Source organism: Ylistrum balloti, unplaced genomic scaffold, assembly GCF_031769215.1.
Source record: "Ylistrum balloti isolate Yb309-2 unplaced genomic scaffold, AGI_CSIRO_Ybal_v1 Utg370224, whole genome shotgun sequence".
Taxonomy (NCBI): Eukaryota; Metazoa; Mollusca; class Bivalvia; order Pectinida; family Pectinidae; genus Ylistrum; species Ylistrum balloti.
This window is the reverse complement of record NW_026782187.1, coordinates 97,914-116,396: the sequence shown is the minus strand read 5'-3', so window position 1 is coordinate 116,396 and position 18,483 is coordinate 97,914. Positions and strand designations below refer to the sequence as shown.

Here is an 18,483-nt window from a genome sequence, read left to right as displayed (position 1 = left end):
TGTGTAATATATAAAAATAAATTGATTTTGGACAAGATTAAATGAAGGCGACCACAATCTTTATATAAGTACCATGATAATGATCATTCAAGTTACGTTAAAATATAATCTTGAAATTTTCTTGTCCCCTGTTCAGCACTCAACACTTACTTTTGCTAAACTACACCAACAGTTATAAGTTGGTCACTATAATGTGTGTTATCCTTAAAAAGTCAGTGATATTGGAGTATTTATTTTTATATCACAGCCCTTGTGTAAAATTTTACAGATTTGAAGGCTCAATTTTAAGGGTTGTGTCACTACAAGACAATTTTGTCTTGTTTACTTCTGAGGGAGTGTCTATATCTAATCATTACTTACATTCCCCACACCTTATAGACATGCAAACACATCTCTCTTTACATACACATTGGGCACTTTTTTTATTTAATCAGATGATATGGCTGGACCAATGGAAATGATGGCAACAGATAGTTTCACATCCACTTTGATTAAATGAAGTCTCATAGGTCTATCTGAAGTCTATTCAGACAACCTGCAGACAAATGTGACATTCTAAAGTCTTCTACCATTGTGCCATACTGTCTGGATAAATAAACAGGTCCTTCTGCAATCTAATAACTTATTTTTTCCACAACAGATAGCTATCATTATCATAGTCTGCATTGCATCTTGTCCAATAAGTTATTCACTGTCTAGTATACATGGCAAGCACTATCTTTACATGTTATAGTATACAAACTACATATGTTCTAGCAAGCACAACAGGATACATTTAACATCATCACATTTCTTATATACTGTCCACCATATGCAGACTTCTATATCTTGTTATATGTGCATGGACAATAATTATCAAGGAAGCAATAGTATAATTGCTTATTAAAAATCAACATAGAATCAAGAATAAGGACTTAAGACGTAGCAGTGTATGTTTCTAGAGAGAGTTAAAGGAAATTCCTACCAATAAACACAAGATTTACTAGAAATATAAGTACCTCACACAATTCTGTCTCGGTTATCACATCCTCAACAAACATGTGCAACTTCTATGCATAAGAATTTGAGCATTTCATGTTACATATCTGTACAACCAAAAAATGAATGACAATTACATTTTTTGGATTTTTTAATGTGAATATTGGTTGTGGAGGTAACCTGAACAAAACTTACATTCTGTTAATTTATAAGTGAGCAAATTCACACTCAAACCACAGTATTTTGTCCTTATCAAAAAATTCTCCAAGAGCAAGCAAAATACTGAAAGTTATAGAACCCAAAATAATATTACCCAACATTTTGAATGAAGCTAGTGAAACAAAATATACTCTATTTATCCTGTAATAAGCCCACGGATCACCAAATCTCACTCAAAGCCCAAGGTAGGCTTATTGCATGACAATGAAATAACAATTGTTTGTAATTACAATGAACAACAATAATTATGGATGGGCTTTTAACCAGACATGGACTTATAAGTATAGGAAGATGTGTATATTTACTTTCTTCTAAATAAAAGAAAGTGGTAGATATGTACGAGTGACAGAATCACATCTGAAGATTTTAGGTGTGTTTTTTACTTCTATATAAAACAAAGGCTGATACTAAAAAATCAATAATGTACAGATAGTGCACGGAACAGAAGATAATTTGATGTAAAAGGGGAAGATACAGGAGGTGATGTATAGTCCATCATATAGATGAAATTGTAATAATGTATAAGGAGCATTAAAATTGTGGCTACAGATGAAATAATTGATGATTATCAGTTTTCATTAAGCCATATTGATATTGCATTTAAAAGACTCCTGACTGTCACAAACCCCTAGATTAGCTTCATTGTTTATAAAATATTAAAAGATCATCTTAATATACTACACTATGTAAAAGAACTCAAGGATCTGATATTTTTCTTGTTTTCCTATGGAACCCATAACATTTATGGTTTTACCTCATGTTACAGAGATTTGCTAACCAGTTTAACCTGGTATATAGGAAAACACTTAGTACACTGATCAATGTTACTTGTATACAAAATAAATTTCATCTTACAAAAGTGGTATTTGAAAATATATACAAAGCCTTATGTACAGATATCAATGTATACTGTATAGAAGCTATTTTTAAAACTTCTATCACACTGCTTCACAAATCGGATCAAAAACAGAGGTCTGAAATCAGCTATCTGGTGATTTCTTCTGTGTTACCATATAAGGCATAAATATGAAAACATACTGAGGCAAATAAATTCTATATGACAACTAAATTTTATCTAATTGTAAAGTGTTGTATGGTGTTGGTAAGAATTCATATCTTGTTTGGAGAGTACTGATGTGTAAATGTACAAAGTTTTGATTCATTGTCGATCTTGTTTTAGGCATCTGTCTGTACACTCATACACAAAAATACAAATCAATCAATGAAAGAATGCCCAATCTAGTAATATATCACAAGGTTTAATAGGAAAATTATAGTAAAGAAACCGAGGTTTAATGTAAAAATCTGGTCCCTGATTGGCCACATACTCTCTCTGTCAGTAAAAATTTCTCCAAATCACTCATTTTATATACATCCATCAACATACTCACACCAGTCCATCACAATAAAATACTTTTCATTGAATATAATCTTCAAGTACAACCAAAACAAACGCCTAACATTAACACATTAAACATAACGTATCTCAGTATTTCATATCTAGAGGACTTATTTATTTACAAGGCCAATGGCATGAGTATTGTTTGAATATTGCAAGACATCTGAATTCCATCTCTTCCACTTAATATGATCTATGTCAACTATAAAACTATTTAACAATTCATTTGTAATAGTCATTTAGTTCACTTTTCCAACAAACACTGCCATGAAATTTAACAAAGGGAGACAACTTGTATGTGCACAGTATTCTGAAATTCACTTTTTGTATATATGTACTGTAGTTCCAAAGATGTCCCAAGTTATTGTGATTGATGGAGTATTTGTACACAAAAAGTCCGTTTATTGAGTGGTGAAATTCTGACAGTTGATTTAAAAATTTTGGTCTTAACTAAGATTTTGCTAAGGTTCTATCCACAGAGTTTAAACCTTAGATTTAATTTCATTTATACATGTACTTGAATTTAACAAGGCCTGATTCTTAAACCACAGTATAAAATTTGACAGAAATACTTCAAGAAAATCAACTGTTTTCAGCAAAAATATGACATTGGCGACCTGATGCCATAAAAAAAAAACACACAAAAAAAAATTACCACATAGAATTTAGAATTTTTTTTGACAGTAAGACACCTTACTCATGATCACTTGTTGACATATCATGTCATAATCATGACTCCAAAAGCACTGTTGACCTCATTTCACATTGTGACTTTAACAACAGTAAGCCACCATGCTATAATAATGGACCTGCAGATTAATCAATAATGCTTTAGCTATGGACATGTGAAGTCTAACTTCTAGTGCTTAGCAACATGGACAGAAGATAAGCAGCATGTCATGATTTAGAAAAAGACAAAAGAAAGACTCTTAACATTATTGTAATTACTGTATCACGTGCCAATAAGTATATTTACTGTGACACACAAACTTGTTTGTTACAGTCTTATAATATAGCTCATCAACATTCCTTAAGAAATAAGTTATTAGAGTGACTTCACCAAATCAGTTGATCATTTTCTATAAATAGTAATGATAACATTGCCAATGAAACTGAACAGATTTTCATGCAACTATCTTTTACACTTGACCTTATAAAAAAGTGATATGAAGTTGATTGACTTGGAAAAGGACATTACAACAAATAAGGACACAATGGCATAACAACACAAGACAATTGGACAAGGCAGAACAGATAGGACACCACAAGACAATAGGACAGGACTGACAACAAGACATATCAAGACAACAGGATAGGCCACAAAGACAGAAAACCACAAGACAAATGGACAGGACAGAACAGATAGGACACATCAAGACAATAGGACAGGACAGGACACATCAAGACAACAGGACAACACAGGACAAAACAGAGAGGACATCCCAAGACAACATGACATGACAGGACAGGACAGGACACACAACAGGATACATTATGACAATAGGTAGGACACAATGATATGACAGGACATACAGACATGGGAACACATTACTTTTCAAATCCACTTTAACATGGCAGAGGCATATACAAACAGTGGATAGTGTTTTATGATAGGAAATAAAAAGGCCTATAAGTGACACAGAAAATGGACAAAGAGGAAATGTTTTAAGTTACTATTGGACACAAGAAAATTAGGGGAACAGTTATAGATGTTAGGGCAATAGATATGAGAAGACCAGCTTCCTCAGTGTCACATTATGCTTACACGTACCGTAACAATAAATCTCACAGGCAACACACGGAAAACAGTTCACTACATGACATCATAATCTTACTAACCTGACTTCCAAATAATTCAGAGTTGGGTAATTGAAATGTGGAGATAACATTGACAAAACTTCATATCAAAGGACAGACAATCAATTACAAATTCCAAATAAAGTGACTTCTGTTTACATTCCAGCTACAATAAATAATTAAACTGAAATGATCTGTCAGAAAACAAGGTGGTAAATAGCATTTTATAATGCATCATGAAAAAATTCTGCTTTCAATATTTTTGTACCATTGCAAAATGTTTGAGCAAGTACAACTCAGTATGGGAAATATCAGTGTATATATTGAGGTAACAGGTATATTAAATACAACCATTGAACATATTTATTGTTCTTTGCGAATGAAATCCAACATGATTAACACAGCAAATACCTCATACAAAATCCCTGGTTGTTCGTATATACCATGATCTGGCAATAGTTACCTTAGAAATAGTCCTGGAACAAACAAACAATATCAAGATATTTTCCCTCTCAGGGTGAAGTAATCATGTCCTTTAGGGGCCACTCCAGCACTTGGCCAGGCAAACAAGATGTATTAAATATAGTGTTTCCATACTAACTATATATGCGATATGTATCCCATAGACTATTAATCTCATCCAACAGATCTGTCAAATATTCTTCTGACATCTTCATTATTCTAAAATCAATCTCATCTTCCAAACAGCATTCTTCACAATATTTCATTTTTTCTCTATTCAAAATTCACTATTTCTCAACCATAATTGTATCACAAAGCTAGTTACACTAGACAAATATATTGTTGATGGGGCCCCATTATCACCATTTTCTATCCCCAGTGATCGTGGTTCCTTATGGGCCCCATCATCACTACTTCCTATCCCCTTGTGAACATGGTTCCTGTTGGGTCCCATCATCACTAATCCCTATCCCCTAATGACCACAGTGATCACGTGTTGTCCTTGGTCTCTTTGTTCCCAGCCAGTATTTGTGTGAATCTTTTCTTGTCTATGTTCATCCTCACAGATTCTATACTTCTGAATAGTGCATCGGCACATAATGTCTCTGGCAGCTTGGTGAGGAACTGGACACAGTGGATGAAATCGTGTTGTATCAGAACATTCTCGTGCATCTTCAGAATTCCTGAAAAATGTTACATGTTGAATAGGATATCCATAATATACAGTTTTTTAGATAAAAATATGTATTACACAAAGTTTTATATATAGATATCTATTATATACAAAGTTTTATACATAAATATATGTATTACACAAAGATATATATATATATATATATATACTTAATATATCTATATATACAAAGGCTGATATATAAAATTCATATAAAATCTACATGGTATACTTAACACATTAAATTTAGTTTATAATCCAATGAATTGCCATGGTTACCTAATGCAGTACGGAAGAGGAACTCTTCACCATCCCGACAAAACATGTCCCAAACTCTACAGGCCACATCAAGGGGCAAGGACTTACTGAACAAGGTGAATATCCTAAAACACAACACAAAACAAGCTATCAATTCTCAGCACAAAAGTCACTTCCAAAACAGATATATAAAACAAGCTATTAATTTTTTAGAACAAAAGCCAACGACAAATACAAACATATATTCTAGAAAAATATGACATTGGCACCAACAAACATATAATAGCATTCAGCTCTGATTACCAGGTACTTACCAGTCTGTAGTGTACAAGTCTGGTGTTATACTGCAATACCGACTACTTACCAGTCTATAATGTATAAGTCTGGAGTCACGCTGTTTTTCATAAAATGTCGATGCAATGAAGGCATGTTTTCGTGGAAAAGATCATCGTAAGTTTGAAAGTAAGACTTCATCTAAAAAAAAAATATAATTCAGTTAATATCAATAAGAAAAATACAATCTTCTTTACATGCTCTTTATAACAATGAAATATGTTATATTATATGTATCTCTACATACATATAATGTTAACTTATAAACATATCAACTAAATGTCATTCTATAGAAGAGTTCTTGGATCTTAATCAATTGGTATTGTTTTGAAGCAGCTGTAGCAGTACCAGCATATGTAACAGATATGTGTCATTAATCAATCACAGTTAAGGAGATATGGCAGACAGATATATTGTCGAACAAGGATACCTACCATTTCCTCGTCTATCCTAAAGAAGGCCACTTGACATGGTCGGTTAAGAAGATTGGCAAAAACAAGAAAGGCATCAGCTACATCCATGTTGAGTAGAAGAACTGCTGCGATGAAAGACATACCTTGTACCTGTAACAAACATTATGAAAGTTATTTCCCTTTAACCAAACGTCGTCTATCTGTCGAAGAAAATTTTATTCAAACTGACAATCTGTTAACAGTTCATTGCTAAATTTAGGGTGAAATGATTACAATTCTGTCATCCAGATTGCATTCATATCAACTGTATACTGCCATCTGGTAACAGATCAATGATTATATTTACATTCATAAGTAATTTTCATAATCCGAAATAAAAACTTCTCACTTAACAGAAAACTGATATCAGAAAATTCATTTCACAAAGTACAATCACAAAATTAAATTTATTATCTTTTAATATTGAAGTATAAATTTATCACAAATTCTGAATAATTACAGTCTTTCACTTTATTCTTTTATTTAGAATAAAAGCCATCAATCAGATGCCACCATGCAACAAGTGTGTCAGATTTGCTTGATATTATTTTTTTGTCATGTTGTAGATTAGTGTAATTTTCAGTGGAAGTCACTCCTGTCAATAAGTGATAACAACCATAAGCATCTTTCATTTGTAACAGGTTCTATGTCAATGTTGACACATTTCAATCTTATGTTGTGGTGATTATAAGGATACTTTGGAAAATTATGTATTTGACAATGAATTTTTTCTGTCATAATTTTAAAAAAGTTACTTTTTTGTTGATAAAGGCCTCTAACTAAAGACTAACCACTTCAGATATGCCCATGTATTGATATAAGTGAAAAGCAGCCATTTTTGTTCTGAATTGTTTATATCTGCAGTGATAGAAATGAGCTAGGGTCATGTAGACTGCAACACTTACGTAACCCACGTCAGGCCGGTAGCAGGCATAAGCACCAAGTAGGCTGTGTAACAGGTCGTGATATGGTCCACCCTGCCACAGATGATGATCAACATTAGTGGACTTAAAAAAAAGTAGTATTTCAAGGAAACACAGCAAAACTATGTAAGGTTTGTCTTAATTGTTTGTTGGCTTTGATTTATCATAAACAGCCAGACACAAACTGAGGTAGTACCTTGAAGTAAATAAGAATCATGTTATCTGTAATTCAAGGGACCCTGGAAAACATTTTGACTTATCCAAATTTCATCTAAAACAAAGTGTCCAAATAAGGTTAACAATATCAGTTTTCTGACATTGATTACGGTTAAACAAAGTAGGCCTATGATAGCACAGTACACCATGGTACAACCAGCGTAATTTAATCCATTACTTAAAATTGCAGTAAACATACAAACAAATAAATTTCTACCTTCAACATTTATTATTTATGAAAAATGTGACACTGGAAAGTTTTTACTAGACTAAACAAATCACACACTGATATTGACTCTATGAATGAAACATACTTTAAGCCCTTCATTGTTCAAACACTTAATCTAATAAAGTTCCCGATTACAATCCTTTAGTAAACAAGCTTAAAATTCGTTTCTCTCGGAATTGCGGGGATCAGATTGCATTTTGTTTTGTTTTTATCTTTTCTGAAGATGCATGCAACCAAGCTGTTTTCATATTTTGTGTAAATGCACTACTTTTTTAACATACAGGTAAGTCACTGCTACAGGATGGTGACACTAATTAAGTTGCCAACTTTAACTGGATAATTAAACTTGCAATTAATTGATCAATTTGAGACAACAAATGACGTTTTCCTTGCTTTAAAATTGAAGGGAGTGGAAACACACTTCGACTCAAATGAAATTTTGACTCAATGAAATTCGAGTCAGCCAAACTAAAATTACAAAGATAAAGAAGGAAAAAATCATTATTTCACCTCAAATTGAATTTTGACTTGAGCGATTTCGAGACAAGTTTCAACTGTAGTTGGTGGCTACCTCACAGAAAATTGTGCTGAAAGCCTGTTGAATGCTATCCAGAACAATCGGGGTAGCATGTCAAAGTCTTGTCCCAAGTACAAAATCAGGCCACTCCATAATCACAACTTTCTGAGAAACGCCAAACTGCCCAAGTTACAGATAGAAATAATAGTTTACTTAGATCCATTTTGTTACCTTTTGAAATATACAGAGCTGAGGGAATGTTCGTGATACATCAAGTTTGATAAGTTCAACACTAGATTCTTTACTGGACGGAGGCTCAGATGAGGCTGAAACAAGCAATAGAAACATTGTAAGCATTGATATCAAAGTTTTGTGTTTGTTTCTATTCAATATGAACTAGAATGGTCAGCTAGAAGGTGAATTAATACCACATAAAAAATATCAAAAATGCCTTGCTGACTCTTGATCTATTACAGATCACCTTCGGCAAATGAAGAAATCTCTCTTTTATCCAAATTTGTACTAAACAGCAAGAGCATCAGGAACTATATGTGTGATACATTTTTAGACATCTGAAGCTTTGTTTTGTCATCAAGCCACATTAGTCACCATGACATTTAAACTGTACTTGTCACCATGGACTGTGGTGGCCATGAAATGGGTTGGCCATTTACACTCAAGAACTTACTCTCAGAGGTACCATATACTTCTCCTGGATCACAAGCTGTCAATGTCAGCCGGATTCTATCTTCTGCTCGACTTTCACAAATCTCATACAATTCTGTAAAACAAGGCAAGAGCAATGATGAATTGTTTAACTAATTGTTACAACGTAAGAAAGATTTGACTGTATTGAGACACTGTGGATCGTCAGTCTAGAAGATTGTCATACCGTACACTGGATACCATATTTATCCCACAGTAAGTGTACGACATCAACATATAACCTCTACCTCAATTTTAGGGATTGATTTTATTATAGAAAACAAAAATAAGACTAGTTTATAATTTTACAAAAAAAGGAAATATGACAGGACAGATTTACCAGGCATAGACTTGTTGCTGGACAAACATGATAACAAGCTGACAGCTATGTGAAGTATAATATTAGTTGTCTTGATCAGGACTTTTTCATATCCAAAAATTATTTCTGTTTCTTTCTTTTTTTTCAATCTTTCATTTGTCTACATTTCATTATGTACATTCAGTGCATACCTTGTGTAAGATTGAGGTCATTGCCTATGGCCAGTTTCCACACCTTCCCTCGTACCATTGGAGGAATCCCTAGCCACCAAAGGTCTCTCGTTTTCTTAGATGTTTTCCTGTGAAACCAAACAAAGCCTATTTTAATACATTTTTCTATTTTGTTTATGACACAATATCTTAATCAGAGAATATAACTGATGTGACCCTTTCCTTTGGTATAAATCAATATTCAATAATTTTGTGTTACAGCAGTAGTTAAAACCAATACCGAATATCTGTCTGAAACACATAAAAAGTCCTTTCTTATTGATCACGAAATTTTGATTGAAATTTTAACAAATATTCTAAATAAAAAAGTCATTTATTCCAAACTTGTCAGCTTCAAATCAAGGTATTTTATCATATATCCTTGTGGGTATTCACAATTTTTTCCTGGCGCGTGTGTGTATGTATGTGGGGCTAAAAATATCAAGAAATCAAGTTCTTTTTTTTTTTTTTTTTTTTTAAATTATACATATATGTCTAAAAGGCTGGTGTCTGTTGTGCCTAGGAAGTATGAAAGACAGTGACATTGAAATAAAAAGTCAGAGAAAGGAAAAATATGTAGAGTATTTTTGATGATGTTAGTCTACAAAGAATATCTATTGTAGGGAAACAGTGATTCAACTAATTATAACATTAATTTACAATAATTATATGGTATACTATTCATAAAAATGACTACACATGTACTAGATGTGATCATTTCACACTAAATCAACAATGAAACACTGAGATAAGGACAAGTAGTGTAATTACGCTGTCTCCCAGTTCGGCAGAATTTCGTTGGTCCATTTTTTCGCTGCTGCTAATAGCTGATCCTCCTGTTTAATTTGCTGCATTTGTTGTTTTCTCTTCATCTTTAAATCTCTTTGTTCTGTAATGATAAAACAACACCATATCAAACAAATGTAACCTATTTTTATAAATATAACTCTATTTATCTTTCATATCAATTTATACTGAAAAACAGAAAACCAATGATTTGTTGCTGGTGATAAACATACTTTTTTTCAGAATATATTTGTTTTGAAGATCCACACATATAATCACCCAAGAATCTAAAAACTCTGCTGATGATTGATAGGTATAGCAATTTATTAACTCCAAATTAGAAATAAATAGGAAAGGTCTTTACATGGTGAATGCTGTCAGGGCTGGAAAATCAACAGTACCAACACATAATCAATATCAAATGTTAGTTTACTGTAGCAATAACATCAGACTATTGACTAACAAGATCACTTCAATTTGTGTTCCTAACAAGTCCCTTGGCTAAGCATCTGATCACTGTCATCACACATGAAACATAATGGCAGTGTCTTGTTGATGATACAGCCAACATGTCTAGTATCAAAGTGTAGTGTAGGCCTAGTGAGCTTACAGTGGTGACTGTATAACACTGGCATCAAAGTTTAGTGTAGGGCTGGTGAGCTTACAGTGATGCCTGTATAATACTGGCATCAAAGTTTAGTATAGGCCTAGTGAGCTTACAGTGATGCCTGTATAATAATGGCATCAAAGTTAAGTGTAGGCCTAGTGAGCTTACAGTGATGCCTGTATAATACTGGCATCAAAGTTTAGTGTAGGCCTTGTGAGCTTACAGTGATGCCTGTATAATACTGGCATCAAAGTTTAGTGTAGGGCTGGTGAGCTTACAGTGATGCCTGTATAATACTGGCATCAAAGTTTAGTGTAAGCCTAGTGAGCTTACAGTGATGCCTGTATAATACTGGCATCAAAGTGTAGTGTAGGATTAGTGAGCTTACAGTGATGCCTGTATAATACTAGCATCAAAGTTTAGTGTAGGATTAGTGAGCTTACAGTGATGCCTGTATAACACTGGCATCAAAGTTTAGTGTAGGGCTGGTGAGCTTACAGTGATGGCTGTATAATACTGACATCAAAGTTTAGTGTAGGGCTGGTGACCTTACAATTTTGGTGTATACTGGATTATTTCATGTTAGTTTACAACTATACACGTCTCGATGAATAGGAGCTTGCATGCAACTGTTCTCTGGTTATCAAACCAGCCAACGGGAAGAGCTGTGTAATAGAGAGGGTCTAGTGGGTCGTCGCTTCACAGTATTGATTGAATTGATATTGTCATAGATATGTCATGCAAGCAAGACAATTTTTGCAATAAACATTCCAGACCTCCATAGCTAAGGTGAAGAAGCAAAACACTGACTACTGACTTGTAACAGTAACATTTCCTAGAGATGGAGCACAAGAACTTCGGCACTGAGAATTATACCTTGAAACATCCTGGGAAACTTTATGTGCTACAACTTGAATAAAACACATTGATGTTTTACTAATGAGGAGGGAAGAGCATCGAAAACAATTCCAACCTCCACATCATTCAAAGCTTTGACATGGAAGAGTAACAACATATTATAATAGAGTGAGGCTTGTGACTTCCTTTTTGATAATTACTCCACCATCTTACAGATCAAAGTACCCACATACAACAATGTTACAATGTTAACATAGTATAGAAACTATGTCATATACAAAGTGATGTACCCGGGTATGTTGAACATAGGGCCTGAACTCTGTATACAGTAATTTTGAAAGTTTAAATATTCTTCCATCTAAAGATGTACTCATTCACAAGATTTAGAATTTAAATGTGAAAAAAAGTCATCACTAAATTGTCCTACACACAGTAAGAGTCATCACTAAATTGTCCTACACAAATACGAGTTATCACTACATTGTCCTACACAAACTACGAGTTATCACTAAATTGTCCTACAAAAACTATGAGCCATCACTGAATTGTCCTAACTCATAGTTTGTATAGGACAATTTAGCGATGACTCATAGTTTGTATAGGACAATTTAGTGATGACTAGTGGTTTGTGTAGGACAATTTAGCGATGACTCATAGTTTGTATAGGACAATTTAGTGATAACTTGTAGTTTGTATAGGACAATTTAGCGATGACTCATAGTTTGTATAGGACAATTTAGTGATAACTTGTAGTTTGTATAGGACAATTTAGCGATGACTCATAGTTTGTGTAGGACAATTTAGTGATAACTCGTAGTTTGTATAGGACAATTTAGTGATAATTTGTAGTTTGTGTAGGACAATTTAGTGATGACTCATAGATTGTGTAGGACAATTTAGTGATGACTCGTAGTTTGTGTAGGACAATTTAGTGATAACTTGTAGTTTGTGTAGGACAATTTAGTGATAACTTGTAGTTTGTGTAGGACAATTTAGTGATAACTCGTAGTTTGTATAGGACAATTTAGTGATAACTTGTAGTTTGTGTAGGACAATTTAGTGATAACTCATAGTTTGTATAGGACAATTTAGTGATGACTCATAGTTTGTATAGGACAATTTAGTGATAACTTGTAGTTTGTGTAGGACAATTTAGTGATAACTTGTAGTTTGTGTAGGACAATTTAGTGATAACTTGTAGTTTGTGTAGGACAATTTAGTGATAACTCGTAGTTTGTATAGGACAATTTAGTGATGACTCATAGTTTGTATAGGACAATTTAGTGATAACTTGTAGTTTGTGTAGGACAATTTAGTGATGACTCATAGTTTGTATAGGACAATTTAGTGATAACTTGTAGTTTGTATAGGACAATTTAGTGATAACTTGTAGTTTGTATAGGACAATTTAGTGATGACTCGTAGTTTGTATAGGACAATTTAGTGATAACTTGTAGTTTGTGTAGGACAATTTAGTGATAACTTGTAGTTTGTGTAGGACAATTTAATGATGACTCATAGATTGTGTAGGACAATTTAGTGATGACTCGTAGTTTGTGTAGGACAACTTAGTGATGACTCATAGATTGTGTAGGACAATTTAGTGATGACTCGTAGTTTGTATAGGACAATTTAGTGATGACTCGTAGTTTGTGTAGGACAATTTAGTGATGACTTGTAGTTTGTGTAGGACAATTTAGTGATGACTCGTAGTTTGTGTAGGACAATTTAGTGATGACTCGTAGTTTGTGTAGGACAACTTAGTGATGACTCATAGTTTGTGTAGGACAATTTAGTGATGACTCGTAGTTTGTATAGGACAATTTAGTGATAACTTGTAGTTTGTATAGGACAATTTAGCGATGACTCATAGTTTGTATAGGACAATTTAGTGATAACTTGTAGTTTGTATAGGACAATTTAGCGATGACTCATAGTTTGTATAGGACAATTTAGTGATAACTTGTAGTTTGTGTAGGACAATTTAGTGATAACTCGTAGTTTGTATAGGACAATTTAGTGATAACTTGTAGTTTGTGTAGGACAATTTAGTGATAACTTGTAGTTTGTGTAGGACAATTTAGTGATAACTCGTAGTTTGTATAGGACAATTTAGTGATAACTTGTAGTTTGTGTAGGACAATTTAGTGATAACTCATAGTTTGTATAGGACAATTTAGTGATGACTCATAGTTTGTATAGGACAATTTAGTGATAACTTGTAGTTTGTGTAGGACAATTTAGTGATAACTTGTAGTTTGTGTAGGACAATTTAGTGATAACTTGTAGTTTGTGTAGGACAATTTAGTGATAACTCGTAGTTTGTATAGGACAATTTAGTGATGACTCATAGTTTGTATAGGACAATTTAGTGATAACTTGTAGTTTGTGTAGGACAACTTAGTGATAACTCATAGTTTGTATAGGACAATTTAGTGATAACTCGTAGTTTGTATAGGACAATTTAGTGATAACTTGTAGTTTGTATAGGACAATTTAGTGATGACTCGTAGTTTGTATAGGACAATTTAGTGATAACTTGTAGTTTGTGTAGGACAATTTAGTGATAACTTGTAGTTTGTGTAGGACAATTTAATGATGACTCATAGATTGTGTAGGACAATTTAGTGATGACTCGTAGTTTGTGTAGGACAACTTAGTGATGACTCATAGATTGTGTAGGACAATTTAGTGATGACTCGTAGTTTGTATAGGACAATTTAGTGATGACTCGTAGTTTGTGTAGGACAATTTAGTGATGACTTGTAGTTTGTGTAGGACAATTTAGTGATGACTCGTAGTTTGTGTAGGACAATTTAGTGATGACTCGTAGTTTGTGTAGGACAACTTAGTGATGACTCATAGTTTGTGTAGGACAATTTAGTGATGACTCGTAGTTTGTATAGGACAATTTAGTGATAACTCGTAGTTTGTGTTGGACAATTTAGTGATAACTTGTAGTTTGTGTAGGACAATTTAGTGATAACTTGTAGTTTGTGTTGGACAATTTAGTGATAACTTGTAGTTTGTATAGGACAATTTAGTGATAACTTGTAGTTTGTGTTGGACAATTTAGTGATAACTTGTAGTTTGTGTAGGACAATTTAGTGATAACTTGTAGTTTGTGTAGGACAATTTAATGATGACTCATAGATTGTGTAGGACAATTTAGTGATGACTCGTAGTTTGTGTAGGACAACTTAGTGATGACTCATAGATTGTGTAGGACAATTTAGTGATGACTCGTAGTTTGTGTAGGACAATTTAGTGATGACTTGTAGTTTGTGTAGGACAATTTAGTGATGACTCGTAGTTTGTGTAGGACAATTTAGTGATGACTCGTAGTTTGTGTAGGACAACTTAGTGATGACTCATAGTTTGTGTAGGACAATTTAGTGATGACTCGTAGTTTGTATAGGACAATTTAGTGATAACTCGTAGTTTGTGTTGGACAATTTAGTGATAACTTGTAGTTTGTGTAGGACAATTTAGTGATAACTTGTAGTTTGTGTTGGACAATTTAGTGATAACTTGTAGTTTGTATAGGACAATTTAGTGATAACTCGTAGTTTGTGTTGGACAATTTAGTGATAACTTGTAGTTTGTGTAGGACAATTTAGTGATAACTTGTAGTTTGTGTAGGACAATTTAGTGATGACTCGTAGTTTGTATAGGACAATTTAGTGATGACTCGTAGTTTGTGTTGGACAATTCAGTGATAACTCGTAGTTTGTGTTGGACAATTTAGTGATAACTCGTAGTTTGTATAGGACAATTTAGTGATAACTTGTAGTTTGTATAGGACAATTTAGTGATAACTCGTAGTTTGTGTTGGACAATTTAGTGATAACTCGTAGTTTGTATAGGACAATTCAGTGATGACTTGTGGTTTGTGTAGGACAATTTAGTGATGACTAGTGGTTTGTGTAGGACAATTTAGTGATGACTCGTAGTTTGTGTAGGACAATTTAGAGATGACTACACAAACTACGAGCTATCACTAAATTGTCCTACACAAACTATGAGTCATCACTAAATTGTCCTACACAAACTACGAGTCATCACTTAATTGTCCTCTACACACTCAGTCATTGTCCTATAACAGGCCAAGCATCAGGTCATATCACATATAATGTTGATGCAATGCCAATAATTAAATGGTGATCCAAGTGTTTTTCTCTGTTACTAGATAACTAGTTAAGTTTGCCTGAAGGCAAATGTCAAGGCTTTAAGGTACTGAAGACATTAATTGTGTACACTATTAAAAGCTATGTAACACATAGCCTTCCCAGTCAGACTGTTAATGATCTAAAATAAAAACTGTATAAAGCCATTAATAATTATTACCCAACAGAAATCATTACAGTAGAGTGCTTTAACTATTGATTGTGCTATCTCAGCAAACCAGAGCTACATTCCTTCACTTCACATTGTACATTAGGTTTTCAGCTTAGACAATACACTACACTGCAAACTTCATGTCATTGCAGAAGTATGAATAGTCATATATGCCATTAACTGACTAAGCAAAGTATTTTTGTTTTCATATCAAACTTTAAACCTAAAGAAACCGGGCATTACATTACCTTTGACTAAAAGGGGAAAGGGGGGCTTAATTCAGGACATGTACCTTTTGTTTTGTCTATTTAACAATATTGATATCAGTATCGCTGGACAAAGACATGTACCTTTTGTTTTGTCTGTTTAACAATATTGATATGAGTATCGCTGGACAAAGACATGTACCTTTTGTTTTGTCTGTTTAACAATATTGATATGAGTATCGCTGGACAAAGACATGTACCTTTTGTTTTGTCTGTTTAACAATATTGATATGAGTATCGCTGGACAAAGACATGTACCTTTTGTTTTGTCTATTTAACAATATTGATATGAGTATCGCTGGACAAAGGGACAAAGACATGTACCTTTTGTTTTGTCTGTTTAACAATATTGATATGAGTATCGCTGGACAAAGACATGTACCTTTTGTTTTGTCTGTTTAACAATATTGATATGAGTATCGCTGGACAAAGACATGTACCTTTTGTTTTGTCTGTTTAACAATATTGATATGAGTATCGCTGGACAAAGACATGTACCTTTTGTTTTGTCTGTTTAACAATATTGATATGAGTATCGCTGGACAAAGACATGTACCTTTTGTTTTGTCTGTTTAACAATATTGATATGAGTATCGCTGGACAAAGACATGTACCTTTTGTTTTGTCTGTTTAACAATATTGATATGAGTATCGCTGGACAAAGACATGTACCTTTTGTTTTGTCTATTTAACAATATTGATATGAGTATCGCTGGACAAAGACATGTACCTTTTGTTTTGTCTATTTAACAATATTGATATGAGTATCGCTGGACAAAGACATGTACCTTTTGTTTTGTCTATTTAACAATATTGATATGAGTATCGCTGGACAAAGGGACAAAGACATGTACCTTTTGTTTTGTCTATTTGATATTATTGATATGAGTATTGCTGGACAAACCCTAAATAAAGACCACACTAAATTTAGTGACTAAAACAAACTTGAAGTTATCAGTACTATTAGGCACAGTACTGTAATGGAGATAAAAGACTTGAGATAAAAACTATGGCGGATAACAATCCTTCATTGTACTGATTACCAGGAAACCTAATCCCACAGCAATCCAGCCTCTAGTGTAAAAAGTATTGTTTACTTATTGGTAGGTATACATAAATAACAAATCAGATCATCATAAATATAGCACACCATATTTCAATTATGTCAATATGAGATAAGAATCATTTCAATATGAACACATCTATCTTGGTTGATGTTGAAGTTGTGTATATGAACAATGCTTTTAGTCCCTGTGCAGCATTGTGACTCACTCATTTTAGCACAATATGAAGGCTGCAAGCAGCTGATCAAAGGATCAGTTCTCATTTCAACAGGTACAATACCTGTGGTTATCCTCTACAGCTCTCATAACAAACACAAAGATCAACACCAGAATGATTTCATTTCAATCTCTACTGCTCTTATGATGAATACAAGGATTAGCACTAACATGGATCTATCTTACTCCCTAAACCTGTCACAATGGGTACAAGGATTAGCACTAATATAAGTCTATTTTACTCCCTAAACCTGTCATGATGGGTACAAGGATTAGCACTAATATAAGTCTATTTTACTCCCTAAACCTGTCATGATGGGTACAAGGATTAGCACTAATATAAGTCTATCTTACTCCCTAAACCTGTCATGATGGGTACAAGGATTAGCACTAATATAAGTCTATTTTACTCCCTAAACCTGTCATGATGGGTACAAGGATTAGCACTAATATAAGTCTATTTTACTCCCTATACCTGTCATGATGGGTACAAGGATTAGCACTAATATAAGTCTATTTTACTCCCTATACCTGTCATGATGGGTACAAGGATTAGCACTAATATAAGTCTATTTTACTCCCTAAACCTGTCATGATGGGTACAAGGATTAGCACTAATATAAGTCTATTTTACTCCCTACAACTAAGCGATAGCTAGC

The 18,483-nt window shown here is 33.4% G+C and overlaps 1 protein-coding gene across 1 annotated transcript in view; it reads right to left on the bottom strand.

Annotated features, from left to right (window-relative positions):
* LOC132551874 (TBC1 domain family member 14-like) overlaps positions 1-18,483 on the bottom strand; it is a 44,041-nt gene continuing 25,558 nt past the window's right edge. Inside the window, exons 4-12 of the mRNA XM_060216019.1 lie at positions 10,461-10,578; positions 9,672-9,778; positions 9,145-9,237; positions 8,688-8,782; positions 7,477-7,548; positions 6,554-6,682; positions 6,151-6,260; positions 5,808-5,911; positions 1-5,538 (exon numbers count right to left, since the gene is read on the bottom strand). Coding sequence (XP_060072002.1) covers positions 5,345-5,538; positions 5,808-5,911; positions 6,151-6,260; positions 6,554-6,682; positions 7,477-7,548; positions 8,688-8,782; positions 9,145-9,237; positions 9,672-9,778; positions 10,461-10,578 — 1,022 coding nt within the window. The 3' untranslated portion in view covers positions 1-5,344. The remainder of the gene's footprint in view (positions 5,539-5,807; positions 5,912-6,150; positions 6,261-6,553; positions 6,683-7,476; positions 7,549-8,687; positions 8,783-9,144; positions 9,238-9,671; positions 9,779-10,460; positions 10,579-18,483) is intronic.